General features: G+C 39.0%; 1 protein-coding gene across 1 annotated transcript; it reads right to left on the bottom strand.

The window, feature by feature from the left end:
* Positions 1-1,912: 1,912 nt before the first annotated feature.
* LOC143578630 (uncharacterized) lies at positions 1,913-4,667 on the bottom strand. Its single transcript, XM_077062141.1, has 5 exons — positions 4,610-4,667; positions 2,964-3,369; positions 2,283-2,458; positions 2,115-2,195; positions 1,913-2,032 (listed from the first exon to the last, which is right to left on the bottom strand). Exons 2-5 carry the CDS (start codon positions 3,349-3,351, stop codon positions 1,913-1,915), a joined length of 765 nt encoding a protein of 254 aa, XP_076918256.1. The 5' UTR covers positions 3,352-3,369; positions 4,610-4,667.
* Positions 4,668-19,266: the final 14,599 nt, after the last annotated feature.

A 19,266-nucleotide genomic window follows, 5' to 3' on the forward strand; every position in this document is an offset into this window, starting at 1 on the left:
TATATTTGTACGTGATTAACAAGTTTAAACACCCGCTGCATCGCGCGGGACCCGTCTAGTATGTATACACACATTTTGATCGGAAATTGGCTTGAAACTCGCGGAAACCGCTAATTTTGGTTGGAATCTCGCCGAAAATTGTCAAATTTGGCCGGATTTGACAATTGACCGATTAATTGGCAGATTAACCCAAAATTAATCAGTGAAATGGGGACTAGCGATTAATCAGGGATTAATCAACGCCTAGTCGGAATTTTTGCAACACTGTAATTCGGGGTAATGTTCAAGGTCGAATCTTCAACCGTCTTGAGACCGTATCCCCCTGATGCACGGGAACCGGATGGAATTCGTAAACCCTCGCTCCTATCAGGTTCGAACCCAGGATTAAAGCCCTGATTCGTCCATTCACCTAGATGTCATTTGAACCGGCCCAAGTTAGGATCAAACTTGCGTCTCCACACAGGGAGGGCATTCTCATGACATTTTGGGGGTTATATGTTTTATTTATTAAAGACATTAAAAAAATTGTTAAAAGGTCTTTCAATTGAGGTCTTTTAAGTCTTTTAAGCTGTTTTTTTTATTAAGATTAGGGATTTAGGTCTAGTCGGTTTTTCTTGTAGTAGCGACTCCTTGCTCGGTGGAGAGGCTTTGCTCCTTGTTTTTCATATGGTGTGGTTATTGAAATTTACTGTTCACAAAAAAATAATATAGCGTAGAAAATAATGGTATTAAGAGGTGTAAAATGGTGTTTATTTCATAGTAAAAATTGAAAACCTCATTCTAGAGAGTAGAAACATGATATACAAATATAATGGATTAACTGATAAATCAACAAACAAATCATGGTAACTTTGTTAATGTACCGATATAATAAGATTATGCGATAAAAAACATACAAGGAGCGCAACTAGACACTCAAGTAAGACGAGTCAAAGGAGCCTTAGTCACACACGAACACCTATAGTTTATATTTATTAGGAACTAGTTTTTTCACCCGGCGTTACAAGTATTTTATGCTGCCATTCGATTCCGTCACTTTATTCTCTAGTCATTTTTTATATATAAGATGAAATACAGTGAATTTACAAGAAACAAATCTTCATGTCTTCATCTGATTTCTTATAAAAGATATTTAATCCATAAGTTAAAAAAGAGAATTTATGCTTAGCGTGTCCTTTATATAAATATTAATATAAGAGACCATTGAGTGACTTGAGTCATTCCATTGACTCGTACCGATGAGAATTCTACTCCACGGGAAATGAACAAAATGATGTAGAACTGGCCTATTTGTTGCCGGTCCTATAGAGAGAGGGTATTAAACTTATCATATATCCTAATTGATCACCATGGTCTTTAGCCACCACACATAAAGCTGTTCAACTATAACCAAACACAGGAAACATTAACCAGGTCAGAAACATATTTCAACACAAACTTCAAACAAATATCTATGTAATATCATAACCACAGGTCGGTCGTTTGGTCTCCCATCATCCTACATATCTAACATTCGGTCTAATATATCAATGCGAAACAACCTATCGTTTTGACCTTATTAACGCCTCCTAACTTTTGATGATTGACCCTGCTCGGCTGCACCTAGGCGCCTTCTCCCACCTGCATGTGTGTTCTCAGTCGAAGGCAGTGCCCAACCACCAGACCCTCCAACACCAGCTGTAAAAATAATAATAAAATTAAAATAACAATAATAATAAGAATCTCAAAATTTTATTTGAAAACTCAAAAACAAATTAAACGTTGCGACATAGGTTTAACTACTACCATCATTGGCTGCCTCGGTCCAACCAGGCAGACGATTTCTAGCTTTTCCTTTCCAGGCCTCTTCAAAGCCAGTAAGCTCATCGGAGTAACAATTTAACATATTAATTAATTAATTAATTATCCATTATTAATTACCTTTTGAAATACATTGTAAAATATAAATATGCGTACCTTCGTTGATGTTATGCAACGTTTGCATTGTATCCACCTGCCCATCTGATTTCAGATGCCTTGAAAGAGTGTGACCCTACCATACGAGACGTTTATTTCATCAAGCTTATGAGTTGTATAAGAAATCATAAACGGATAACAAATTAACAATTAAATACCTTATCATATATTCCCCTTGAGACCCTATGAGCTGCCTGGCCCGTTAAAGAATCAGCTTCTTTATGTTCTTCAAATCTCAGCTGATACGCCCATATTATTAACACCATTAAAATAAAAATAAATCTATATATTTTCCAAATTTAAGAAAAAGGTTTATAGTTACTTACACCGTCACTGTCAGCCCTTCTAGTAGTAGATGAAGATGAAGAATAATATGCTCCATTAGAACCTCCATATGTAACAGTAGAACTCTGAAATGTGAAGCCATGAGCTTGTGGGCCCGAGTGTGTATCATGCATGAGACCGGATCGGTTCCCATATTGTGTGGGATTCAGCTCCCTTCCTGCGAAAATTATAATAATAATATTAATTGCATTTGATTTGCATTAATATCGAGTAAATGCAATTCCCGTTGCAATCAGCATTAATATTCCAATGTCTCTATCCACCGCTAAAAATTTGAGTTTCCTTTTTATCTTTATCAAGCAAAACAGATCATTTATAAATTGGCCTGTAAACGAACCTAACGTTTAATGACCATTCGACAGGAAGTTCGTTTATGTTTGTCTATTTAATAAACGAACGAACATAAACAATTTTTTTAGTACGAAAAAACATGATCACATGTCTCGTTCATTCATTTATGTTCGCTTTCGATAACTTGTTTGGTTTAAATTAAACGAACAAACACGAACATGCCTGATTTGTGTTGGTTCACAAGCCTAAAAATAAGTAACCCTAAGCATATATTAACTATTCAGACAATGTCGCGTAAAGTAGGCCATCTGCGTATAAAACACAAAATTATATTCAAACAAAAAGGATCATACATATAAGTATTATCTTACCATGCCCAGTTTCTGGTTGATCATTTTCATCATCAGAGTTAAGTTCTTCAATAACCGGGCCCCTAGAACCATTTGGCATGGATTGCCTGTGCTCACGCATTATAGGCACACGCGTATCCATGAAAGGGCTTCCATTTGGACCAATTAGGTTTGACCCAAAAGGACTTCCGTATGGACCAAATAAGCTCGATCCAAAAGGACTTGCACCCATTAATGGACCCATGGTGTGACCAAATGGATCTGGATGCAACATTCCACCGAATGGCTGCGTGAAAAACGGGATATCAAACGGGTCCCTTTCTCCAAACAAGCTTGGCATACTTCCAAAACCAGCAAAAGGATCGCCAAAACCAAAGAACGGGTCGCCTCTTCCTCTGCCACCTTGCATTTTCCTCAAAGATTCTATCTGAAAAATTAATAATGTTACTGAACGAAGTTATGACACTCATCCAAATATCAACATTCTTCAAAATTCGCATAAAAAGATACAAAACACGTATAACCATTAATCATTATCACTGTTGTAGAACTCGATAGTTGCGAGTCAAACGGTGGGGTGTGGACTAGCAATCTTAGTCGGATCAGAAATTTTATATGTAATTTAAGTATTGTACTTATATCCAAATGTTAATATGTAAAACCTTGAAGTAGGCATGTTTTAACCTCCTCTACGACCCATTCAAGCCCAAAATCGCTGAGATTGGCCGCAAAATCGGTCTGTTATTGTTCACCTTACTATCTATGTTAAAAAGATTTGTGTTATCATATATTCGACCTTTTCAACTAATCAAAGAACCATTGTGAGAAAATAACAACTAACAAGCAGGTTCTGTAAAACTGAATCAAAATTTACCTTATAAAATTGATAAAACAGTAACCGCTGAAACACAAAAATTACAACAGAAGTGAATTATGTAAATCATTAAAAAGCATAAGACAATTATCAATCCTAATCGGGATTAATCGAATTATAACTTTTATATGTAATTTTAGTTACACACACATTTTTATATGTAATTTTCATTTTTGTATAATATACAAATGTTTATATGTAAAACCTTGAAGTAAACAGGTTTTAACCCCTCCACGACCCATTCAGAACCAAAATCGCCGGAAAATTGGTCCATTATTGTTCGTCTTACCGTCTATATTAGAAAGATTTGCATTATCCTACATTCAGTTTTATCTGAATAATTGAATAAAATTACCTTATATAATTGATAACAATAACAGCTATATCAGAAACCTATTATGTAAGTCATTAATCCATCCCTAATTGCTTATTAAATTGACAAGCAACATGTATACCAATTATTATTATTATATTAATAACTACAGAGTTTAGCTGTTAGAACCGATATAATAATAATAATAATAATAATAATAATCAAAACCCTAGGGAGATAATCGGTACCAAAATTTAACGGTTATTAATAGAAGGAAACATATAATTAACTATTGAAAAACGATAATAAACAATTCGCGTATGCAATCTGATCATCAGAATTCACAATCGATAGAATCATCGCATAAATAATACGCAAAAAATTATCAAAAGGCATACGATTCGATTATAGCTAATAACAACTGAATGAAATTAAACCGAATAAAAGCATATACGAAAGGGTTGTTAGCAGGATGGTTACCTGCTGAGTTAACTCAGAACCAAAATTCAGCTAAAGAGAAATTGCATGTGATTGCGTTAAATTGATGCCAAACGTGTTTGATTGATTGATTAACGTGATGTTTTCCGGGTTATTTGACCCGAAATAGTTTGACCCGGATAACCGGTTGGTTTTAAAGAACGGATGGGTCACAATTTAACTTCTTGCTACGTCTATAAACACTTATGGGCTTATGGAAATTAGTTGTTGGTGTAACATTCCTTCTATGTAGAGGTGAAATAAAAACCCGAACCCGGAATCGGACCCGAAAAAAAACCCGGAACCGGTTTTTCTAAAACCCGGGTTTTTAATACCCGAACCCGACCCTGACCCTACCCGTAGGGTACGGATAGGGTATGACTTTCAATGTTGAAACCCGAACCCGGACCCGTACCCGATCTAAACCCGATAATACCCGAAACCCGGTTCTAGGTATACCCGAAACCCGGTTTAAACTATACCCGAAACCCGGTTCTAATTATACCAGAAACCCGGGTTTTTTGCATACCCGAACAAGATTTTTTGCATGCTAGGATATTAGTGTTTGTGCATATGTTTTTGTGTGGTTGTCCACAGATATATAGTTGTGACATCTGCCCCGATCCGACCCGACCCGGGTACCCGTTTCTCTGACCCGATCTCTTTCTTTTATGATTTAATATTTATTTATTCTTATACTTTATTTTTAATAATAATAATATATTTTCCTTCCCGCCTCTTTCTCTCTCTTTCTTCCGCCGTCTCGTCCCTCTCCTTCTCTCTTTCCGCCTTCTTTTCCCTCTTGTCGCCGTCCCGCCCTTACGCCTTGTTTCCCTCTTTTTCTTCTAACTCTTTGCTTGTCCTCTGTTCCTTCCCGCCTAAGGTTGTCTGCGCAGCTCCACGCGCCAGACCCCTTTCAAGGAATCCTGCGTGAAGACCACCTGTTACAGCGATACGCGAGACGAACTCTTCTCGCAGCGCGCTAAGAATTGTAATTCTTCTCGCAGCGCGCTAAGAACGGTAGTTCTTCCCGCGACGCGCTAAGGATTTGTAGTTCTTCTCGCAGCGCGCTAAGAATCGTAGTTCATCCCTCGACGCGCGAAGAATTATAGTTCTTCCCGCGGCGCGCTAGGAATTTTAGTTCCTCCCGCGGCGCGCTAAGAAATGTGATTCTTCCCGCGGCGCGCTTAGAAAGGTAGTCCTTTCCGCGACGCGTTAAGGTTGGTTCTGTCTGCCTTCGCCCTCGCGCTCTCTTGACCTTCTGTGTCTGCCTTCGCGCTCGAGCCTTCTCGCGCTAAACCCTTTGAGTTTTCTTCTGTTTAATCTAGCCGTTTGCTTTTGTGTTGTCTTATCTTAGTGCTGTTGACCTAATCTGCTTTATGTCTGAAAAGTTACTTTCGGCGCAGCATGCGCACCAACCCCATTGGTTGGCAGAAAAAGTGGCTGACATTACCTTTGGAGATCTGCTTTTTCCATGCGTGACCAGTACCTTTATCTGACCCTCCCATGCCTTTTTACTGTTCCCTGTCAGCCTTTTTCTCTTTTTCCCTGCTGCCATATCTTTTGATATCTTTTACTTTTCTAAACTTGCTTTTGATATCTTTTGTTATCTTTTGTTTTGTCTTGTTCTGTTTGTCTTGGAATCTTTTCCCCTTTTTCTGGATTCATGTCTCCTAGGGTTTCTCTATAAATAATAATGTTATTTTTAACACTAACACACACAAAACACTCCTGTTCTCTCTTGCTCCTTGCTCTCTCTGCCGCCTCATCTCTGCCTCCGTCTTCCTCCCTGTTCTGTCCTGCTTTTCCGGTAACATATTATAAATAATAATTTACTTATTAATCATGCTAACTTATAATCAAGACTTAAAACAAATCATTAAAACAACAATCTTTTTTATAGGTTAACTTGTGCTTGTTTAAAGTTGGTTCTTGCTTTATCTTACACCGCACCGTTTATCAAGTGAGTAATCTCGTACCTAATCCCTTTTTATTTTTAATGTTTTGGGGTGTTCATGTGTTCGTACAAACTCGAGTCTTAAACTTGTTTATGAACTTTAGTCGCGCAGTATCCCATGTGTTGAGGACGTTTACTTGGCTGTTTATTTGTATGTGTGTATCATTAACCGCTTTGTTCGGCCTATTCCGAAGTTTTCATGGATCCATTAGATGAACACGGGAGACCTATCGTTTACGGTTTTCTTTGTTTACACTTGCACAGATGTTTTCTTGTTTTTGTGCTCATTTGGGAGCACGGATTGAACTATGAACTATGAGCTATGATCTATTTAGGCTTGATCACAATCTGATTGCACCCTTGTTAAACACCAGACATACACGTGTTGCGCGCAGATTTATTGTTATCTATTATTATCTATTAAACTTGATTTCTCACCAACACGCAAGTGTTTGACGTTTATTTTAACACATGTTCAGGTTTGCAGTAGCTGTTTTGGAGCTTGTGGACACATAGGAAGTTTTCTTTATTTTGGACCTAGATTAAAATGTATCAAGACAAGTTATTTGTTGTTCTAATATTTTGCCTTATAATATATTGATTTATGATGATTTACGTTATCTTGTTTACTTTGCGCGTGCGCGAATGAATGTATTTATTAAATATTGACACCCAATAGTGTCACGAGTAATGAAACAATATGTGGCGCCCCGATGTATAATCCGCCTTTGGTCGGGGTGTTACAGATTGGTATCAGAGCTCGTTGACTTTAGGATAGGTGGTTAGACGTAACGGCCTGGAATACCTAAGAGTCCCTTCTCGCGCATGAGAGAAATCTCATGTTTGCGCGCTTATTGTTAATTACTCGTTATTTATGAATATGCTCGCGCTTGCGCAGTATATGATTTTATGTTTTATTTCGTGATATTTCGATTTTTGTTGAATTTCGATTTTTATTGATTTTTCTTACATATTCGTTTGTTGGGTTTGAAAATCCGAAAAGTCATGGTGATACATGAATAGTTGATTTTCAATTTCCATTTACGATTATGTTCTGAGGTTGGAGACTCGAAAAGTCATGGTGATACATGAATTGTCAACCTCCAATACTCATTTTCTTGTATATTTTATATTGAAGATTGAAAAGTCATGGTGATACATGAATCGTCAATCTCCAATACTCGTTTGCCCGTATATTTTAAATTGGGAATTCGGAAAGTCATGGTGATACATGAATTGTCGATTCTTGATTCGAATTTGTTACCTTTATTAAGTCTGCATTTAGGGTCATTTATTTTACTTTAACTTTTGACAGTAATTGACTCCGTGAAACCAAGCTTTTCGAGGTTATACTTTGCGCTAAAACCAAGATATTAACTAAAATTAAAACTTTTATAGAATGCCTCCGCTATCTCGCCGCCATCAGAGGAGAGAAGCCTCGCGCAGACGATCGCAGCAACGTTCCCAGGAAATGGCCGCCGCAATAGCCCAAGCTTTGAGCCAAAACAATACCAACACCTCTGGTTACAACATTAAGTCCTTTAACGCGGGTAACCCTCCAAAGTTCACAGGTCTTGAAGGAGCCACCGTGATGCTCCAGTGGCTTGAGAAAATAGAAAACACTTTCCTCCATACCCAATGCCCCTCAGACAGACGAACCCTATATGCTTCCAGTGTCCTGGAATCTAGAGCGCTTACATGGTGGAATGGAGTAGCTCATGCGCGTGGCGCAGAAGCTGCTTCTAGTATGACATGGGAGGAGTTCAAGGAAATTCTGACGCGAGAATTCTGCCCTCCCAACGAAGTTAAGCGCTTGGAGGAAGAATTTTGGAATCTTAAGCAATACAGTGGTGAAGCGCGCGAGTACGCGACGCGCTTCCATGAACTAAGCCTGCTGGTCCCTCACCTTGTTACCCCTTCCCGCCGAGCCATAGAGAAATTCCTTGGGGGTCTCCCCATGGAAATTCAAGATTCTGTATGGGCCAGAAACCCAGTTACCCTCTCTGACGCCATCGAGTTGGCCGCTGTGCTCAGCGACAACCATGTCAGAGCAGGAACCCTGTTCCTGCGGGGATCTGAAAAGACCAAACTCACCAAGACTGTTCCTGAACCAACAGAAACCAAACCAGAACCCTCAAACCGTAACAACCTCAAGCGCAGGCGCAAAGCCTATGCGCTTACCAACCCGCCCATTGTCCAGCAACCCATCTACCAACCTCCAGTTTACGCGCCTAACCCTCTGTCAGCCTACCCAACACCTCCTGTAGTCCATAACTATGCCTTAACCAATCCCGCACTCCCTGCCCCGCCACCTAAGAAACCTTACACAGGAAATCAACCCTTTTGCCCAACCTGTAGACTTCACCACCCAACCCAAACCCCGTGTCGACAATGCAACCGATGTGGCCGCGTTGGTCACTCTGCCGAATACTGTAGAGTCCCTCTCGCCAACCCAACTGCGCAAACACCACCAGTCTACCCGCAGAACCCACAACCAACCTACCAAAACCCACGACCCAGGTCGTGCTATAACTGCGGTGATCCCAGTCATTTCCGGAACGCGTGCCCGAGACTACAAGTGCAAATCACACAAGCGAATCCGGTGAACCAGATTTCGAACCAAGTGACACGCGGACGAGCTTTTAACATAACCGCGCACCAAGCGCAAGCGAATAATGACGTAGTTAATGGTACATTTTTGCTTAATGGTTTTTATGCTTCTGTACTTTTTGATACTGGCGCCGATCGAAGTTTTATTTCTCGCGCGTTTGAGCAGAAGCTTGCGCGACCGCGCAACGATTTAAAAGAGAATTTTTCAGTTGAATTGGCTAATGGTGAAACTATTTTAATTAACTCTGTGATTAAAGATTGCACGCTTAACCTTAACGAAAACGATTTTCTGATCGACCTCATCCCCATGCCTCTTGGAAGCTTTGATGTTATCATTGGTATGGACTGGCTTACGCATAATCGCGCCGAAGTTATTTGCGCCAAGAAGATGATTCGCATACCTCGAGAAAATGGTGATCTTCACATCTACGGCGAAAAACCCTCCCGCGGTCTTAAACTTATGTCTTGCGCCGAAGCCCAAAGACTCATGCGGAAGAAGTGTATTGCATTTCTAGCCCATGTGGTTAAACCTGCTGAAGAAAAGAAGCTTCGCGATATCCCTGTTGTGCGTGATTTCCCTGAAGTTTTTCCTGATGATCTTCCTGGTATCCCTCCCGCTCGTGAAGTCGAGTTCCGTATTGATCTTGTCCCTGGTGCTTCCCCCGTAGCTAAATCTCCTTATCGTCTTGCACCCGCTGAGATGCAAGAATTGGCAAGCCAACTTCAAGAGTTGACTGCTAAAGGATTCATTCGCCCTAGCTCTTCGCCCTGGGGTGCTCCGGTGTTGTTCGTTAAAAAGAAAGATGGATCGTTTCGCATGTGTATTGATTACCGCGAGTTGAACAAACTCACCATTAAAAACCGGTATCCCTTACCGCGTATTGACGACCTCTTTGATCAACTCCAAGGTGCCTCTTGTTTCTCGAAGATCGATCTCCGCTCTGGCTATCACCAGTTGCGCATCCGCGATGAAGATGTTCCGAAGACTGCTTTTCGAACTCGTTATGGCCATTTTGAATTCTTGGTCATGTCCTTCGGTTTAACCAACGCACCCGCCGTTTTCATGGATCTAATGAATCGGGTGTGTAGGCCTTTCTTGGATAAATTCGTGATTGTGTTTATCGATGATGTTCTGATTTATTCCAAAACCAAGGCCGAGCATGAGCAACATCTTCGGTTGGTGTTGCAAAAGCTTCGAACCGAGCAGCTCTTTGCCAAGCTCTCCAAGTATGAATTCTGGTCTGATGAAGTACAGTTTCTTGGCCATGTTGTGAACAAGATGGGTATTCATGTCGACCCATCCAAGATTGAAGCAATCAAGAACTGGTTTACGCCATCTACTCCTTCTGAGATCCGTTCCTTTCTGGGCTTAGCTGGTTATTACCGGCGCTTCATTTCGAACTTCTCGAAGATCGCTTTGCCTTTAACAGCTCTAACGCACAAAGGTAAACCATATATTTGGGGCTCGAAGCAAGAAGAAGCCTTTCTAACGCTCAAGCGTTTGTTGTGTGAAGCTCCTGTTCTTGCGCTACCTGAGGGTAATGATGATTTTGTCGTGTACTGCGATGCCTCCAACCAAGGTCTCGGTTGTGTTCTTATGCAACGAGGCAAGGTTATCGCTTACGCATCAAGGCAACTTAAGGTTCACGAAAAGAATTATACAACTCACGACCTCGAACTTGGTGCAGTTGTTTTTGCCTTGAAGATCTGGAGACACTACCTTTATGGTACTAAGTGTATCCTTTACACTGACCATAAAAGCCTTCAGCATATCTTTGATCAAAAGGAACTTAACATGAGGCAACGCCGATGGAACGAACTCATCAGCGATTACGATTGTGAGATCCGGTATCATCCTGGTAAGGCTAATGTGGTAGCCGATGCGCTCAGCCGAAAACCCTGCCAACTTAACTGTATCTTGCCGCGCACCCAGCTTCACTTCGCGCCGATCCAAAGCAACCTTGAATCGCGTATTCGTGACGCGCAGCGCGCATCCATCAGTAATGGTAACCTTCGCGCCGAGTTAGCGTGTGGCGCGGAAGCGCATTTTGTGCCCAATCTGAGTGGAATTCTCTGCTATCTTAATCGCATCTGGATTCCCTTTGATGAGAATCTTCGCGCTGATATCCTGAGTGAAGCGCACAAATCTCGGTATTCTATTCATCCTGGCACTGATAAGATGTACAAGGATTTGCGCATTACTTATTGGTGGCCCGGTATGAAAAAGGATATTGCTGTGTTCATAGCTAAATGCCTGACTTGTTCTAAGGTAAAAGCTGAACATCAACGCCCATCTGGTTTGCTCGAACAACCAGAGATTCCTACGTGGAAATGGGAATGTGTAGCGATGGACTTTATTACCAAGTTACCTTTGACAGCAAGCAAACATGATAGCATTTGGGTAATAGTGGATCGTTTGACTAAGTCTGCTCACTTTCTGCCCATTCGTGAAAACTACCGTGTTGAGCAACTCGCGCAGCTTTATGTCAAGGAAATTGTCTGCCGCCATGGTACTCCTTTGAGCATCATATCCGATCGCGATGGCCGTTTTATATCTCGCTTTTGGAAATCTCTCCAATCTGCGCTAGGAACTCGCTTGGACATGAGTACGGCATATCATCCTCAGACTGACGGACAGTCTGAGCGAACTATTCAAACTCTTGAGGATATGCTCCGATCTTGTGTTCTTGATTTTGGAGGTAATTGGGATTCGCACCTGCCTTTGATTGAGTTCTCTTATAATAACAGCTATCATTCCAGTATTGGTATGGCTCCATTTGAAGCACTTTACGGTCGTAAGTGCCGCTCCCCGATCTGTTGGAGCGAAGTGGGTGAAACTCAAATCACAGGACCCGAACTTGTTCAAGAGACAACCGATAAAATCGCCAAGATCCGTGATCATCTGCTGACTGCCCGAAGCCGACAGAAGAGTTACGCAGATCGTAGGCGGAAGCCTCTCGAATTTCAAGTTGGTGATCTTGTTCTCCTCAAAGTGTCGCCCTGGAAGGGTGTTGTCCGCTTTGGGAAGAAAGGTAAGCTTGCTCCTCGTTATGTTGGTCCATTCAAGATTCTCGCGCGTGTAGGAAAAGTTGCCTACAGACTAGACCTGCCGCCCGCGCTCAGTAATGTGCAACCAACGTTCCATGTATCCAACCTCAAGAAGTGTTTAGCTGACGAGAACCTTCACATTCCACTTGATGAAGTTCAAGTTGATGAATCTATGCATTTCGTTGAGAAGCCTGTTGAGATTATGGATCGCGAGGTTAAGCAAACCAAGCGCAGTCGCATCCCTATCGTGAAAGTTCGCTGGGAGTCCAAGTGCGGAGCCGAGTTTACATGGGAAAGGGAAGATCAAATGAAGATCAAGTACCCGCACCTGTTCTCTGCGCAACCTACTTCGAGATAAATTTCGGGACGAAATTTCTTAAAGTAGGGGAGACTGTGACATCTGCCCCGATCCGACCCGACCCAGGTACCCGTTTCTCTGACCCGATCTCTTTCTTTTATGATTTAATATTTATTTATACTTATACTTTATTTTTAATAATAATAATATATTTTCCTTCCCGCCTCTTTCTCTCTCTTTCTTCCGCCGTCCCGTCCCTCTCCTTCTCTCTTTCCGCCTTCTTTTCCCTCTTGTCGCCGTCCCGCCCTTACGCCTTGTTTCCCTCTTTTTCTTCTAACTCTTTGCTTGTCCTCTGTTCCTTCCCGCCTAAGGTTGTCTGCGCAGCTCCACGCGCCAGACCCCTTTCAAGGAATCCTGCGTGAAGACCACCTGTTACAGCGATACGCGAGACGAACTCTTCTCGCAGCGCGCTAAGAATTGTAATTCTTCTCGCAGCGCGCTAAGAACGGTAGTTCTTCCCGCGACGCGCTAAGGATTTGTAGTTCTTCTCGCAGCGCTCTAAGAATCGTAGTTCATCCCTCGACGCGCGAAGAATTATAGTTCTTCCCGCGGCGCGCTAGGAATTTTAGTTCCTCCCGCGGCGCGCTAAGAAATGTGATTCTTCCCGCGGCGCGCTTAGAAAGGTAGTCCTTTCCGCGACGCGTTAAGGTTGGTTCTGTCTGCCTTCGCGCTCGCGCTCTCTTGACCTTCTGTGTCTGCCTTCGCGCTCGAGCCTTCTCGCGCTAAACCCTTTGAGTTTTCTTCTGTTTAATCTAGCCGTTTGCTTTTGTGTTGTCTTATCTTAGTGCTGTTGACCTAATCTGCTTTATGTCTGAAAAGTTACTTTCGGCGCAGCATGCGCACCAACCCCATTGGTTGGCAGAAAAAGTGGCTGACATTACCTTTGGAGATCTGCTTTTTCCATGCGTGACCAGTACCTTTATCTGACCCTCCCATGCCTTTTTACTGTTCCCTGTCAGCCTTTTTCTCTTTTTCCCTGCTGCCATATCTTTTGATATCTTTTACTTTTCTAAACTTGCTTTTGATATCTTTTGTTTTGTCTTGTTCTGTTTGTCTTGGAATCTTTTCCCCTTTTTCTGGATTCATGTCTCCTAGGGTTTCTCTATAAATAATAATGTTATTTTTAACACTAACACACACAAAACACTCCTGTTCTCTCTTGCTCCTTGCTCTCTCTGCCGCCTCCTCTCTGCCTCCGTCTTCCTCCCTGTTCTGTCCTGCTTTTCCGGTAACATATTATAAATAATAATTTACTTATTAATCATGCTAACTTATAATCAAGACTTAAAACAAATCATTAAAACAACAATCTTATTTATAGGTTAACTTGTGCTTGTTTAAAGTTGGTTCTTGCTTTATCTTACACCGCACCGTTTATCAAGTGAGTAATCTCGTACCTAATCCCTTTTTATTTTTAATGTTTTGGGGTGTTCATGTGTTCGTACAAACTCGAGTCTTAAACTTGTTTATGAACTTTAGTCGCGCAGTATCCCATGTGTTGAGGACGTTTACTTGGCTGTTTATTTGTATGTGTGTATCATTAACCGCTTTGTTCGGCCTATTCCGAAGTTTTCATGGATCCATTAGATGAACACGGGAGACCTATCGTTTACGGTTTTCTTTGTTTACACTTGCACAGATGTTTTCTTGTTTTTGTGCTCATTTGGGAGCACGGATTGAACTATGAACTATGAGCTATGATCTATTTAGGCTTGATCACAATCTGATTGCACCCTTGTTAAACACCAGACATACACGTGTTGCGCGCAGATTTATTGTTATCTATTATTATCTATTAAACTTGATTTCTCACCAACACGCAAGTGTTTGACGTTTATTTTAACACATGTTCAGGTTTGCAGTAGCTGTTTTGGAGCTTGTGGACACATAGGAAGTTTTCTTTATTTTGGACCTAGATTAAAATGTATCAAGACAAGTTATTTGTTGTTCTAATATTTTGCCTTATAATATATTGATTTATGATGATTTACGTTATCTTGTTTACTTTGCGCGTGCGCGAATGAATGTATTTATTAAATATTGACACCCAATAGTGTCACGAGTAATGAAACAATATGTGGCGCCCCGATGTATAATCTCCTTTGGTCGGGGTGTTACAATAGTCATTCTCCAATGGATCTTTTTTGGAGTACGTATATGATATAAATACTTGTTTAGAGCAACAACTTTTGATATATCAAATAACAACTGAAAACACATAAAATATATGTTTTTTGTATCATTGTTTAGTTATTTATGTATGTTTGAATGAACTTTGAAGTTTGTATGCAAAAAAAATGGAGTTAGGATAAAAAAATGAAGCAGACCCGTTAATAGAAGAAAACTGTAGAAAACGGATTTTTTTTAATACCCAAAAAATAGGGTATTCAAAACCCATAAAACGGGTTTTTTTCAATACTCGAAAATAAGGTCTTCAAATACCCGGGTATTGAAGACCCGGTTCAATACCCTACCCGAAACCGGTACACAGGGTATAGTTTTTCACGCCAATACCCGACCCGAACCCGACCCGATTATTGATAATACCCGATTTTTTAATACCCGATAATACCTTAACCCGGTTCCATACCCGAACCCGGTTTTTCATAATACCCGATTTGTGCACCTCTACTTCTATGTATGCTTTTGAGATACGAGATCTATCGGAGGTTCGTGTTAATCGAAAACAGAAAAGGTTAAGAGAAGGCCGGTTCAAACTGTGCTTCTAAGCAGGGTCGGGTCAGGGGTGTGTGAGCTGGATCGCCGGCTGAGGCATGTTATTTTCGGGGCCAAAACTTTTTTATACATGCATATATACATATGTGTGTATTTTATATAGGGGTGTTCACGGTTCGGTTTTCACGGTTTTTAGGTCGAACCGTGAACCAAACCGTTAACAGCAGTTTTTGATTTTTGTAAAGCAAAACCAAACCGTAGAACTTTTAAACCGAAACGTTAGTAACGGTTTGGTTCGGGTTTGGTTTCACAGTTTAGGATTGTTGGGTTTTTATACAAGATGTCAAAGATAGATATTGATATAGTTATAGAAAAGTTGTTAATAATTTGCATATTTTGTTAAGTTTATACACAACTTGTTCACATTCAAGTTCAAACACAAGCTTATCTAAAATACGAAAGCACAAAGTTGTCTTAGTATGAACAAAACACAACTACACAAGTGTGTATGATTGGGATTAGGGGCTTAGCCCATTTCTTCTCAACTGTTGGTATATTTTATAACACTTAACATCTATGATTTAATTATGAATAGCAATATATCTGTGTATATACATATATAATATAAAATATTTACATAAGTAAATCAGACATTCCGGTCCGATTTTATACAGTTGGTTTTCGACATAAATCGTAAACCAAACCGTTCGTTACGGTTTGAAATTTTCAAAACCGACCAAACAAAAGTTGGGATTAAAAACCAACCATGAAACCAAACCGATGACCGGTTTGGACGATTTCACGGTTTTGAACTGAACCGTGAACACCCGTAGTTTTATATATAAAAGATCCGAGTCAAACGAACTCGTAAATTTGGTCGATTGAATCGTTAATTTTGGTGTTTAAACTCGCTAGCAAAATAGGTTCGTCGTATAACTTACACTGGAAATTCGAGAAAATGGCTGTAAAAGCAAGTTTCAAGGAATGACAAAAATAGTCATTGCTTTTATTTCGTAATTAAGTTTTACATACTCACCCTTTTAGTTTTGGCTTAATTATATTTTACCTTAACATAATAACTTTTAGGACAACATATCATTTCGATAATGCTTTAAACGGTTTAAAAAATTAAGTTTATTTTATATTAACTATATTAATCATCATAAATTATGTATTAATAACTCGTATATGCATTAAATTTTAGTGTTACGAAAATTTACGCATTACATTATATTATGTTCTTCCATATTTATTGTTATAACACTAATCGTCGTTTATAAAAGTTAGCGTGTGTATTTTGTTATCCGTTAAGGCTTGCAAGCCTTTTTATTTCGGTTCGATCGTGATAGTTAAATTTTTAGAGACGGCCTTGCTTCTATGGGGCGTCGTTTTTTTTTTTTATGAAATCCATAAACGAGTTTGTTTTCAATGACAAGCGAGTGTTCATTAATCGGATCATGAAAGATTTAAAAAGACTTGTTTGATGGATTATTTCCGGGTGTTGCTTCTCGTCAAGCATATTGCTAGTCTAGAAGTTTCTTTATTTCTTAATAAAATTGGTAGTTCAAAATAAAAGAAAAAAAATATCATATTAAGAAACCAACTATGTAATATATCTTTAGTGGAATTCCAACATGCGTTGTGTTAGTTTAATTTTATTTTAGTTTTTTAAGTAAACCTTGATGGGGCACTTGGTAAGAGGTCGTGGTATTCATAGTAGCTAATTATATACACATACGTGTGTGTATATAACATGTTATATCATAATTATATCTTTTAATAAGTAGCATATTGGTTTTCGTCTATTCTTTTTTTTATAAATTAAAATATTTTTTTATACTTTAATTGACAAACTTATAAACAAAAATTAGTTTGATCCATACCTGAGTCAGCTTATACTCGCCTTACTTGTGTCAAATCAAATCAAGATTGATGGGATTGAAATGCAAAATCTTAAATTCTAACAACGTACGAATATATAAGAAACCAAATAATGTGTGACAGATTGACGCAAATTATGGATAAATATCAAGAAGTCAAAAAGAATTAAATAGAGGTTTGTCTTGTATATTTGCCCTCAGGAATTGGGAATGCAAAGAAGACGAACATTGTCATGATATACTTATAATTGATGTTGAGTGATGTTGCTAGCCTTCATCATGAAAATTTGGCATAGCATATAATTTAAAGTGATAACGTGAGTTTGATATTGGATTAAAAGTCACGATAAGATTTTACCAAGGTCGTCTCATGTTAAATGAATATACATGCATTTGATAATAAAATATATAATGAGAGAAGATAAAAACGTTTAGTTTTTTAACTACGAAGTTATATTTTTATGTTGTATATGTAAAAACATAATTCATACTTATTTATTTTATCATTTTCTAATTTTCAAAACCCTTAAAATGTTTACTACAATTATAGTAATTCACTTGATAAGTAATAAAATTAACGTGACAACTTGTGAAATAGAGACTTGTTAAGGCTATGGGATCTCCCATAATTCTCCTTGAGTCGGGTTTCAAATTTAAGACTTTAAACAGGGCCGTCTCCGAAAATCCCTTGAATGTTTTAGGCCCGGGGCTAGTAAAAAAGTAGGCCCTTAACATAAACTCACTAGTTCATATATAATTTAAATATTTGTGATAACAATAATCAAAATAAAATATAAAAGTATTATAGCAAAAAGATATAATTTAAATACTTAAATGAAACATGAAACTCGTAGCATATTTGGAAGCAAAGCTTTCGATCAACTCATTGTAATACATACTCTCTAATATATTGTTCTCAATAGCAATAACGATTTAAATGGCTAATGGTAATGGTAAATTATGATCTAGATTGGCTAACGATTCACGTCGGTCACATAAAAAAATACGATATAATAAACAATAAAATTTTTTTAGCAAAAAGTAATCATCAATCTGTTGGAATATTTAGTAAGCATGTGTGTTTGTTTGGGCTAAAAATAGAGACCAATTACAAAAATGAAAGGTAGACGTCTTGAACTTGCAACCTATTGAAACAAAACTGAAGGGATTTTCCATTCTACTACTACATTTAATTGAAATTTTTCACTAAAAGAATATTATTTATATATCAAAATGTTTTTGTTCCTAAACATTTTGGGCCCTCAAGAGGAGTGGGCCTTGGGCTATAGCCCACCTTGCCCCTCCCTTGGGTCGGGCCTGACTTTAAGATATCAAGACTTAACCGTCACCCCGTGTCAAAGAACCAGAATGTCAAATGCTATTAATGTTTTTGCTAATTCTACATTTAAGGTTCAAGGGGTTGGTACTTGGTAGCTTTAAAGTAACAACATCCACATCAATGAGACCTATGTGTGAATTAAATTTGATGTGAGGGGTAGTTGGACAAAGCCATTAATGCTAGGGGACTATGGTCCAACACCAAACCGCAACAACTCTCAATTAATTCTATCTATGTCTCTTATTTGCCTCAACGAACACATTCCATTGTTCATATGTAATCACATGTTTGGTCCTTTGATATTCCAATTTAACATATTTACCCCTAGATATAACTTTAAAATCAATTAAATTCGTTAAGGTAACATCACAAGTTAATTGATGAATACGTTAAAATAGCAAAAGAATAAAACTATTCAGTGTAAACTTACATAATGTAATTAACTCACAAAATATTATTATTAAAAAAGGTGATGATCTTCGAGTTTAGAGGATATAGTTTTTCCGAAGTTAGATCTATTATCTAAATTTATCGGTTTCTAGGTATTTGAAAAAAACAGGCTAAATATAGATGATGATGATGATGATGATGATGATGAAACGGAATGGTCAGCTGGAAAAGAACAAACTCGAGATCCTCCACTACCGATATGTACAAACACACCAAGGTTGAGGTGTGTGGAATGATGTTGAAAGTGAGGGTTTAAGAGGTAGCCGAACTATCATAGTATGGATTGGGATGAAAGGAGTCGACGAGTGAAATAATGCAAGGTTTTTCATATCTTGTCTAATT

Source organism: Bidens hawaiensis, unplaced genomic scaffold (genome assembly GCF_021521415.1).
Source record: "Bidens hawaiensis isolate Kalapana, Puna unplaced genomic scaffold, B.hawaiensis_p1.1 tig00029315_1, whole genome shotgun sequence".
Classification (NCBI taxonomy): domain Eukaryota; kingdom Viridiplantae; phylum Streptophyta; class Magnoliopsida; order Asterales; family Asteraceae; genus Bidens; species Bidens hawaiensis.

Excerpts from the sequence above, each read along its gene's own strand:
- LOC143578630 (XM_077062141.1), bottom strand. The coding sequence starts at position 3,351 with ATGCAAGGTGGCAGAGGAAGAGGCGACCCGTTCTTTGGTTTTGGCGAT. Across the intron at positions 2,459-2,963 it reads TCAACCAGAAACTGGGCATG|GAAGGGAGCTGAATCCCACA; the intron begins GTAAGATAATAC and ends TAATTTTCGCAG. Across the intron at positions 2,033-2,114 it reads CAAGGGGAATATATGATAAG|GGTCACACTCTTTCAAGGCA; the intron begins GTATTTAATTGT and ends CTCGTATGGTAG.